Source organism: Dermacentor andersoni, chromosome 2 (genome assembly GCF_023375885.2).
Source record: "Dermacentor andersoni chromosome 2, qqDerAnde1_hic_scaffold, whole genome shotgun sequence".
Taxonomy (NCBI): domain Eukaryota; kingdom Metazoa; phylum Arthropoda; class Arachnida; order Ixodida; family Ixodidae; genus Dermacentor; species Dermacentor andersoni.
The window spans coordinates 170,128,391-170,140,531 of NC_092815.1; the positions used below are offsets into that span (position 1 = coordinate 170,128,391).

The window sequence follows — 12,141 nt, forward strand, 5'->3', positions numbered from 1 at the left end:
ACAACCGAAACTTAAGGAATTCATTTTTGAACAAAAACAAGAAAGCTTAGAATAAAGTTTGTAATGAAAAAAAGTGCTGGCTCTCCTGTAATCGAGAGTAGATATAAGCATGTAATAACCGGCAAAGAAGATTGGTTGGAGATGATACGAGCCGCAATTTTAAATTGGGGGTAGTGCATGCTGGCAACGGCACATCCCGCTACACCACAGCACGTCATACTGTGCATTAGTCCATATGGACGCTGCCCAGCTAGAGGAAGAAAACCGGCTGAAGGCCGCACAACAGGCAGCGAAAGAAGCCAGGGAGACAGAACGCATTGCCTAGCTAGAAGAAGGATGAATTGAATTCTGGGGTTTTACGCGCAAAAACCACGATTTGATCATGAGGCGCCCCGTAGTGGGGGACCACCGGAAGGATTTCGACCACGAGGAGATCTTTACCGTGCGCCCAACGCACAGTACGCGGCCGTTTTTGCATTTTGCCTCCACAGAAATGCGGCCACCGTGGCCGGGATTTGATTCCGCGACCTCGTACTTAGCAGCGCGACACGATAACCGCTAAGCCAACGCGACGGATAGAAGCACCTGCGTGGCGCCATCTCTCGAGGAGACGCAAATGCTACGCCGTGGAACTCGCGGCCCTGTACAAAGTGTTGGAGGCTACAGACCGCATTTTTTAACGTTTTGACCAGTTGCCAGCATGGCCTCGTTTGAGTGGCCGGGTAGCGGCTCTGGATTTTAGTTCAAGGTCACTTGAAGGTCGCCGACAACGTGTGCTAAGAGCATTTCATGCTTGAAAATAGCTTTGGCTAAAGCCGAGAGCCAAGACACCCAGATAAATTAAAATTCTGGATGTCAATGAAAGTGCAAGTTGATGAAATGGTGCTTCGAGAAACCTTACTTAAGGCGAAAGCCTTAAGTGGCTCATGAGTCGCAAAACCTGTTATCCGTTGCTATCGAAAAATTGACAGTCCGGCGTTATCGCACTAAGATTCAATGGCACCAAAATAATGGTGCCACAATTGATGGTCGTACCCACTACCTTTGGTGTTAATTACACTGAAGTTAATAAAGGCTCAGTTAATTCAGGTGGAGTTAATTAAGGCGCTCGAACCCCCGACCTTTGGTGGGAGAAAACAAGTTATAGGAAGTAACAACGCATTCGAACGAGAATATCAAGTAATTTCATTAATAGCTCGTGGGCGCGCTGGATTTCGCCTTCGACCTCTTTAGCGTAGGCTAAAGTTACTGTCAACTTTTTTGTATCGACAATCGACAACAGAACAACATTATGCAGATGCCACGTACTGCGGTAATCTACGTTGTGCCAACCATTTTGCAGGCAGTTGGCTATCAAGCACCGTTTGGGGCTCATCAAGGAGTTAACTGGTGGGCGAGCGTATCTGGGCAAAGTAAACAATTGTGCTTGTTGCGAGCGGCTACATGTGACGACTGAAGCAAGATGACATCATGTCACGTTATTCATGTGATGTCATACGTGCTTGTCAAGTCAGGCATATCCGGATATATATCCAGCTAAAGAAACGGCTATGATGGCATCACGATGGCATAAGGTGCAAGACATGAAGATAGACTCAAAGTTATTAAAGTTGGCAAAGAATGCTTCGCATTAATAGGAATGATCAATTGCCTCAGATTTATTAGGAAAATGACAGAGAGGTTACTGCGTCATACCAGCCCTATGCAGCCAGCCCTATAACCAGCCCTATAACCAACCAGCCCTATCCAATCACTAATCAATCATTGATTAACTTTACTCATCATTATTCATCTCTTTTGCACGGCTGGACATGGTTTGCTTCGTTTCCGGCCTTCCTTAGGTCACGTGATATTTTCTGTACCTCATAAGGCGACGTTGAAACACAGATGCACCTTATACCACCTTAATCCAATCACTATAACTTTACTCATCATTATTCATCTCTTTTACACGGCTGGACATGGTTTGGTTCGCTTCCGGCCTTCCTTAGGTCACGTGATATTTTCTGTACACAGATCTAAGGCTCTCGCCTTAAAAACTGGCAGGAGGAGTCAAATATATGCGTGCCCCCCCCCCCCCCCCCTTGTTTGATGCAGGTGCTGCGACAATAAATTCACGCACTTTTTTTCCGTTACCCAACTACTAGGCTGTATGTTGCTTTAGGTTGACTTTAGGCGCTTTAGGGTGGCTTCCCTAAGCATAATGTCCTCAGTGCCAGAACAGCCACAAGACAGCCACGGTTGTCTGCCGTGGACACAGGTGTCGGGCGCTTAGGAGACGTTGTAGGTTTTGCACTTGCCGTTCCACAGGTGCAGGAATGCTACTTACGTCACGTAGCTCCAGAAAGTTCTAGAGTGGGCTAGTTCGTTGAGCAGCTGCTTGGCGCAAGAACTTTAGCACATAATTCCGGCAATGTGCCTGAGCCAAGCACTACCATGCATATTACGAAGCCGTTCCTTCGACGTGGCGCTGCTTTTATGCCTGTAGAGGGTGCACCGCCGCAACAACGTTTTAAATGTGGCAAAGCAAACGCTCGGTACTTGCAGTAGCATGATTACGGAAAGTAGCCGCTTGCGCTATTTATTCGAGTAGATTGGATTCATGGGAGAAATAAATAGACAAGGATATCTTGCTGTTCAAGGTATCTAATAAAATCAGTATCGCGAGCGTAAACCGTTCAGCACTGTCCCCTATTATTTGTCTGCTCCAGTACGATGGACAGCGATGCGTGAGCAGAACATTGCGCGCGTTCATCCATTGGAATATGTAGCTATCCAAAAGGTGATGAAAGCATAAGAGCGTGACAAATTCACCACACTTGCTTCCCAGTTATGCCGACGCACTTTGTGCACGGCCATAGCCATGTAATTTCACACACGATGAGCCCGAAGTCACTCGTTTAATTCTGGCCGCGGTGACAGCATTTTGGTGGAGGCGGAATGCAAGAACACTCGTGTGCAGTGCTCTGAATGCAAGTTAAAGGATCCCACTTGGTCAATATAATCCCGAGTCCCCGACTACGGTGCATCATACAATAAGATCGCGGTTATCGCACGCAAAACATTTTCTAATGTAATTAAGAAGCGCGAAAATTTTCGGGAAAGTCTCGATGCCCAGTTTGCTTATAGTACGCTCCTGTATTTGCGCCATCTCCTACCAAACAACAACTAGACCAATGAGGTGAGCGAGGGCGCGCCGTCTCTTTTATATTTCTAAGCTGCTCTTTTTTTTTCCTCAAAATGGACATGCGTATCGGTGCGGTGTGCCATCGCACATTGGTGAAGGGAGAGAGGACCCTCAAACACATAGCCGATACGGCAAATTAAAACTTTCATCAAGTGTCACCACTCGTCCAAAGAAACCGTTGCTGCCTTTAGGGTTTCCTCCAATAGTTACTAGAGGGAACCGTGGCGCTAGTGTCTACAGGAGCTGCAATCGGGGCGGTTCCACCAGCACGGGAATTATGGGGAAGTACGTGGATTTGCCTAAACTTGGGCTGTTCTGGCTTCAAACTGCTTCGTGTCTTTGTAAACTCATAATTTTCAACAATGCGCTGTTGTAATAAATAGTTCAAGGAACAGTATTAAAATTGCCCGACGGCAGGATTCGGACACAGGACCTCACGCGCGGAAGCCCAATACTGATACCATGCACCACAGACCAACGCCCCGACAAGAACCATAGAGTACCTTTATGCATTTCTAGCAGGTAACAGCGCGTTGAGACGCATGGTGCGTTTCGATTTGGCCACCTCGACAGGCTCAACCGCTGCAATTAGTAGTGACTGTGTGTTCGCGGAGTCTTCAGCACTTCTACAAGTCTTGATTGCTCTGAAATTCAGAACGATGGTGGCAGATAAAGCGTAATAAACGAAGTCAGAAGATGATTTGAAGCCACAAGCACGAAGATTAGGCAATCTACGTATTTCCCATCATTACAGCGCACTACTACACTGAACCATCATTCCCATGGTGGCTGAACGACGCCAGCACCAGAGTTCCCTCTAGTAATTATTTTATTAAACTCTATGGGTGTTGCCTTACACATGCATACCCGAGCATCCACCGCCAGATGTCACCAACGTACAAGGAGCGGAACGCATGTGCGCTTCACATCAGCAAGCCTATCTGTACGTGCGCCAAGTGCTACTAGAACCGAAGGTATAAGTGTAGATAAAATGGACCGTGGCGATTATCTTTAAAAACTGAACACAATGGTATAACAGCTCCAGTTCCATCGGTTTCTTCAACACACCCGCCGTGGTTGCTCAGTGGCTATGGTGTTGGGCTGCTGAGCACGAGGTCGCGGGATCGAATCCAGGCCACGGCGGCCGCATTTCGATGGGGGCGAAATGCGAAAACACCCGTGTACTTAGATTTAGGTGCACGTTAAAGAACCCCAGATGGTCGAAATTTCCGGAGTCCTCCACTACGGCGTGCCTCATAATCAGAAAGTGTTTTTGGCACGTAAAACCCCGTAATTAATTTTTTTTTCTTCAACACGTGTCCTAAACATTAAGGGGTCTCGTACTAAATTCATACTGACATGTGTACTCATATTTATCTTTATTAGATGACAGCATTTCACCCTCTGGGAAATTTTATCGCTCAGCGCAGGACGCGCCTGCATGTATTGGAAGTTTCTCGCATCTTATCGAGGGTTCTATCCGCTGTCAGTTGTCACTAAACCTTGTGCAATCTGATTGCTTGTATGCATAACGCGAATTGCACACAGCTTTCTGGAAGACATGCGGGCACCAGCGATTATTCTCGAACTTTCGATAACTCATGTATAAAAGCCGACGCGCTTGCCCCGCAGATCAGCTTTCGACGATCGCCGACGGTGTTCACCGCTATCGCTGTGCTTTGAGCGTAACTTGCTTTTGCGGGCACATGTTCGCCCAGTAAAATTTGGTTTCGTCATTTACAGATTTTCCGTTGCATCATTCACCGTCACTACTACGTGACAAAACACACTCATTCGGGAAAAGCCGCGGTAACAAACGCTATGGCACTTTATTTCTCCACTAGGTTGTGAACGCGAATTTATTATAAGGGGTGTACGAACTAAAGTGGCCCTCTCCTGCTGAATTAGAGAGCACTATCACCAAACAGATTTAAGGCGAGGATTTCGCCATTAGGCGCCTGCACACCAGCAACTATACAAGCATCTCACGGGAATAAATTCAAACGCCATCGACAGATGAACGATTTAAAAAGCGAGGCGTTCACTGACCCCACCAAAGAAGCACTGCCGTAATCACAGCTGTAAATGCTGTTGAAGCGAAAATTTTAGTTGCCGTGCATACACAGCACCATGAAGATTACCGCCGACCTGAAAAATTTCCGCAAGAGAAATATTAAGGAAAGCCACACTGTCAACATCCACCCGAGGAATCATGCAGCTTCACGTCCTTCTACTATGGGGGGACTACTCGATGCCCGAAACTCGCGCTGTTCCTGTCACGTATCCAGGCACGTGACTACATGCTGGCTCGTTAGATTTCAGCAATTCTTATCGACCGCACGAATGCGATTTCGATTGAGCGCTTCCGCTTCGTGCCATCGTCACATGAGCGAATCGTCCTCGCCGTTCAGCTGGCGCGAGTGATGTTTGAGGATGTCGAGCATCTTCAGCCGCTTCTCCTCCATCAAGTTGTCGCGGTGCTGGTGGACGTAGTCTCGGATGTTGGGCAGGCCGGAAATGACGCAGGCGGCGAGAGCCGACCGCGTTTCGTTCATGTCCGTGGCCTCGCACCACTGGTCGGTGCTCGGGTCGTAGCACTCGACCAGGTTGGTGGTGCTCTCGCCGTTGAAGCCGCCGATGGCGAACACCAGGTTGTCGATTATCTGCAATGGACAAAAACATGTGCGACGTGATTTGTGAAAGGGCTAGTGCGTGCCCTAATTTAGCCAAAAGAACAAAATGAAACACTCATCACCGAGGAATAAAAGCTATTCAACTAATTAGCGGTTGCTAGAGGTTCATGTAACACTGCAACCAATATCACAAGTTGTTATACTGGGGGTTAACTTATGCTGCTTCTTTTATGGCTCTACTCACATTGGACAGTGAAACGGAGCTCGGCTCTCAGGAGGCAACACAGATTCCGCGTCAGTAAAAACAAACGGCGAGACGTAAAGGCCAACTGCAACAGAATTTCACTTTGGCTAAGCTCGTTATAAATTGGTAGTACTACTACGGAAGCAATTCTGGTAGAACTGCAGGGTTCGTAATCGCCTAAGTTCTTTACTAGCAGCTTTTATATAGGACCGAAGCAGGCGACGCGTGCACCGCATAAAGTCGTCCGCGAACTTTTTCAGCTCACCGCGGAAAGCCGCCAGAAATGGCAAATCTCTGAGGCCCTGCCGAGAAGCCGAGCGCTCTAAGTCATGTGTCATGTGTCATGTGACTTTTGCGAGTCCAACGCAACGCATGCACTCTTATTTCAGAAGTGAAGAAGTGAAACCTTGCATGGCGGCTACTGTGAAGCTACACTACCTGAAACCATAATTTTTTACATCGATAAAAATTTCGCTTCAGTTAGCCTTTAAGTTTGGAAGAAACTCCCCCTCCCGCCCCACTCAAAAAAAAAATTAAAAGCACAGCAGGAACAAGTCAATCTACGTCACAGTGTCATTTTTGAGTTTCATATTTTGCATGCATCGAAAGTGTGCCACTGATGAGGTATACTTGTGCAACATCCTTGTGCAACAATTAAAATTCATGCATTATCGCATAAACAGAAGTGCGCCTATGAGAATATTCATATTTCCAGAGAAAAACATGACAGCCACTCTTCTGCACCATCCGCGATGAAATGGAAAAATCCGTCGTTGGGGTCTGACCCTGCATTGTTAGGCATAACAGTTCTCGAATTCTAAACCACTTTTCACACCCTTTCATTTCCACTCCTCGACGCTACCTTTACGACCGCTAAATAGAGACAAACTTCGAAAATCCCGGATCTATTCAGTCCTCTCGATTCACATTCTACTTAGTTTTCTGTGCGAACAGGCATTCGTGAAAGACCGCCTTTTCACACACAAGCCGAGTCTGCACCGCTTCGATGTCGGCAGAGCTCGTTCGGTGACTCGCTCCCACGCTGCATTCTTTGAAGCCGGAAAGACGAAATTTCTCTCCGCTATTCCACATCTCACTGTTACTCTTGAAAAGCAAGGGCACAGCAATAAGCCACCTACGGCCACGGCGAAGTTGCTCCTGGGCGTGTACATGTTGGGCAGGCTGGTCCACGTGTTGGTGTCCGGGTTGTACTTCTCGGCCGAGAACAGCCTGCTGGTGCCGTTGAAGCCGCCGATCGCGTAGACGCAGTCGCGAAAGCCGACGCAACCGACACCGCTGCGTCGGTAGCGCATGCTCGCGATGGCTGTCCACTGGTCGGTCGTCGGGTCGTACCGCTCGGCCGAGCTGAGGCACTCGTTGCCGCTGAAGCCTCCCGTCACGTACACGTAGCCGTCGTGAGTGGTGGCGCACGCGTCGCTGCGTTGCATGTGCATGGGGGCGATCATCGTCCACTGCGAGGCGGCAATTCGCGGAGGTATATCGGATCGGGCTTAAGAAAAAAACACGTGCCGATAACCTTCCATTAGTTGACGTTGGTCAACAAACGGGGTTAGTCCAGTGGTAGCATGACATCGAGACGAGTTAACTTGTTCAGGGACACTGATAATGCATTGCGAGTTTCGCCCTTAGATGAATACTGCGCCAGTTACAGGTTAGTATTTCCTTTGCAGTCATGCAACCATGGCGACGACGATACGTTTCCTGTTTATTTACGCATTTAGTCACGCTATACTCCCTTTGCCCGTTTTGCGGGTTGAAGTAAAGATGTAGACCATCGTAACGCATAGACGCATAAACACAAGACATTCAGAAAACCATACGCGACAACTAATGCTACCATGGCAAATCTCGGCCGGAAAGCATTCATGGGGTCTCCGGGGGACATGAGTTGGCGCTGTCGGTCCGTGATGTGGTTCACTTGGGCGTTGGTACGCCTTATTCTAAAAACAAGAGAAAAAAACAGTGCGAAGACGCATGGCAAGAAGCAGACACAACGAGGACTTCCGTTTTGTTTTCTGCTCACGCTCGGTGTTCAGTCATCACGCCGATTTGTACATTATTTTTTTTTCAGAAACAGGGTTGTTGGCCATTCGTCGAATACGCGTTTAGCAAGAATTGCACCTTTCACAAGTGACATAATAATATTTTCGATCTCAGACCAAACCTGGGCTAATGCCTCCAGAATAGTAAAGTTGGATGCACCCGCTATTGACGCGAGAAACCTTACCGCTACAGTTAACAGTTTCGCTTCAACTGCAACTCTCCCGCGTCAGATCCTGTCGTTCCTTCCTCGTGCGTGCGATCCATAACTAAAACAAGCTATAAACCAAACTCTCTTGTTTTCAATCGATGCGCCGTAACCTTTCATTTTCTTGGTCTGAAACATTAACCTTAATATCCACAGCCTACGGCTTAGTAAGAAAAAAATATATATTCTTGTACATCATTCAAAATTTGTGCTGTTTCTTTGACGATGCTCTCAATTCAACTCGTCCAGCTTGTCGGTCCTGTAAAAATATTATCTGTTAGTGCGTCTACGGCCAGATAACTTTCTTTAGAGAGGGTGAGTTTACCAAAGAGCCATGGCAGTTGCTACCAGATAAGCCCGTCATGGCGGTTCTTGCTGTGGAGGGGTGTCCTGAGCCAGCAAAAGCACCTTGCAGCAAATACTGCAGCGTTTAGCTTTCATGGGGTCCCAGCGGTAGAAAGGTTATCTAGTTGTGTATAATGATAGACTCTCCTGCTTTTGTAAAACTGCCGCATAGTCACGCAAAAATTTGTGCCCGTAACTCTGTCCTGCAGTCAGAAAATGAGTTGTCATTTCAAGAGACGTTTTTTTTTTTTTCATCAACAATACCATACGTTTGAAAAGTCATTAATAGGCCACTGCCTCGCCGCTTACTGTTTAAGGGTTAGGAAACATTCTGAGATTTTCCTCGAACATGCGTAAATTATTTTTTTTTATTCTTCGTTGCGCGCTAGCATTTGTAAATATACGCGAGCTATATTATGATTCTTTTTGCTACAGTCCTGATAAGTGTCAACTTCCTGACCAGTTTCCTGGCTGTGCTGCGTTCTGAAGAAACAATCTAGATAAATGCTAGATGTCTTCCATGACGCTCAATCCAATATATTTTTTGTTCGCTTACACCTCAGGCATTTTCTACGACACATAAATCGACTCCAAGGTTTCTTGTAGACAATGTCTTCCTTGGTTAGTTACCCCCACCACTTTTCATTATGGGGTACGTACGTTTGCATTAGGCCTGTATGGAGTATATCTGCCAAACCCGAAGATAGTGCAGTCTAAAATGTAGTTCGATCCCGAAGGTAGTGCAGCCTAAAGTCTGACGCTCTTCCTGCTCGCCTCACCCGGTGGGTGACGCGAGAGAGTGCCGTGCGCAATGATTACGCCTTCAGCACGCAGCGGAGCGCTACGTCGCGCTCGCGCCCTGTAAATTTCGATACTTCAAGAGAACGGCATGGAATGAGACGGGGGCTCGCCCGCCTTCGCAGCGCCATGCCGCGCCCCGGAGAAATTATTGAACGAAGTGGATTTGAAAGCGCAGAAGAAAAAAACGTGCAGAGGCTGCCAGATGGATGGACTATGCATGCACTAAAAAAATGGCAAGGCGATTCAAACTAAAGCTTGCGTCAAACAAACGTTATCGCTCCAGCGTGGCTGTCCCAATAAGTTATGCGGTTAATACAACCTATTCTCACCCTCAACTCGCCCAGGGAGTGATTGTCTTTCATAGAAGTTCAATCACCTTACAACTTCACTTCCCCTTTCAGCTATGATGCTGCATTCAATTTGTTTTCCATATACTATGTCATGACAAGCTCTCCCAAAGCTACCAAAATCTGAGGCATGCCTTGCGGTTTATATTCCTCAAAAGCTGCGCTTCATGACCGCAAATGCTTTCTCTTCATATGTTTCAGTTGAAGTTAGCACGTCCGCACCTGTGAATGGCTGTCAGAAATGAACCTAGAAAATTTGAATTTTTCTTATTAGATCGTAAATGAGCCGGACCACTGCATCAACCTGAATTCTGGGCCCTTTCATGTATTTTATTCATTCAACTCCGGCCAATACAGAGGCGGTATTCTGTAACGTTTCGCTTTGGAGCCGGTTTACTTTCACGAACGCCATTGGCCGGAGGTTGGCTGTCGTCATCCCTGGTGGGCATTTGAATGCATATTGTAACCGCGCAAACGACAACGGACGAAGAAGGAAACACACTGGACAAGCGCGGAACTTCAACTCAGGTGCTTCGTCCGCTGTCGTTTGCGCGGTTGCATTATGCATTCAAATATCGACCACCAAGTAGACCGCCTTTCTCTGTTACACATCCTGGTAGGCGAGATCACAAATTTTGTTGTCGTTACGTACACAGGCGGAACTCCCTACTTGACACTCAAGCCGGCTGAAATCAAGAAGCTCAGTATTGTCATTCGAAAGGCAATCAAGGTAGCCTCGGCCCGTGGTACAAACGGAGAAACTGCTCAGGCTCAGCGTCCAGAATGCGAGGGAGAACCTCGCCGAAGTTCATAAAATCAGGCAATTAGAGCGGCTAAAACTTACGCCAACGGAACGTGCAGTTGTGCGTTACCTAAACTACAGTGAAAGCTACAGGGATACAACAGACCAGAAAGGAAGAATCCCACTCGCACCACTCCGGAAGTGTATCGGTGTTGCACATATCCCGCGCAATGTGCACCCGACTTACCATAAGGAGAGTAGGCAAAGCAGAATCCGCGCACTCAGCAAGTAACACGCGAGAGACCCTGATACGCGACAACGATGTTGCCTGCTATGTTAAACGAAACACCTTTGCCATAAGCGTGACTGATCACTAAGGCAAATAACTCGCAGCTGTCACCATCTGGGCAACAGGGGCCGAGACCGAAGAGGAAACTGTAATCGCTCTGGTGAGAACTCGCTTTCAAGTAGCAGTATTCCTCACTGACCCCCAAGCAGCGGCTCATAACTATAAAAAAGGAGGCATATCAGAAACCGCACTCAAGATGCTTTGAGATCCCATCGCGCGCGCCCCGCTCCCCGACAAGCACATCAACTGGATTCCAGGCCATCAGAGCATGACCGGAAATTAGGCGGCACACGCCGCTTTCCACGAGCATACCAGCCGGGCTTTCCTGCTATCTCACAACAGTCTGGCCACAGATGCTGATGACATCGCCCTAAGCTACTTGGAGCTTCTGCAACACCATCTACTCAGCAGGAGAACGTACCCTTCACCACACAGGTACCTGAACAAAGAGGAAATGGTCATTCTCCGCCACTTACAAACAACTACCTATGTACACGGAATGCACGGACTCTATCTTACGCACTACTAGTGCACATGCACCCACTGCTACGACAAGACACCCCGCAACACATGGTCCAGGAGTGCCCCCCTACGTGACAAATACACAACCCCATTCCAAAATAGAATGCCTCATCGAAGCACAAGACGAGCACCCCAACTGAACGCATCTGAACTGAACGCAACTGAACTGAACGCAACTGAACTGAACACTGAAACGTGGAAGGCCAAGCTTTCCTCTGAGGACCTTGACAAGCAACGCAGTCAAGGTCCAGGCCAAGGTCCGGGCCCGGGCCAAGGAGGCAGTGTGTTCCTGAAATAAGGAATCCTCCAACCTAAGAGTCCTGAGTCCGATCACCGTTTCAGATAATAAAAGTTTATTTCTCTCTCGTCACGCAGGTTGTCAATCATATGCAAAGCGAACCCATCGTCTGCAACGAGCGCAACCGCGGAGTAGTGGTTCGTTCGAGGGTAGTGTGCGCTCGCCAGCGTGGTTGCAATGGTTGTTAAGGCAACCCTGGCCGCCTGCTAGTCTCCCGCTGACCGACGAGACAGACATGGCAGTGGCGCCTCCCTCGGTTGCGTTGCTGGCGAATGCCGGTAAAAGACAAGTACCTGCTGAGAGAGAGAGACCCTTTATTGGGGGGTGAAACGTGGAGCTAAGTGCAGCGTGGTAACTGTTTCTCAATAGAGGACACCTCAACCGCACTGCACAAGGAGGAAGGG

At 48.0% G+C, this 12,141-nt stretch overlaps 1 protein-coding gene across 1 annotated transcript in view; it reads right to left on the minus strand.

Annotated features, from left to right (window-relative positions):
- Positions 1 to 5,273: 5,273 nt before the first annotated feature.
- Positions 5,274 to 12,141, minus strand: part of LOC126540891 (kelch-like protein 10) — a 30,850-nt gene continuing 23,982 nt past the window's right edge. The window contains exons 7-8 of the mRNA XM_050187714.3: positions 7,204 to 7,536; positions 5,274 to 5,850 (exon numbers count right to left, since the gene is read on the minus strand). Coding sequence (XP_050043671.2) covers positions 5,569 to 5,850; positions 7,204 to 7,536 — 615 coding nt within the window. The 3' untranslated portion in view covers positions 5,274 to 5,568. The remainder of the gene's footprint in view (positions 5,851 to 7,203; positions 7,537 to 12,141) is intronic.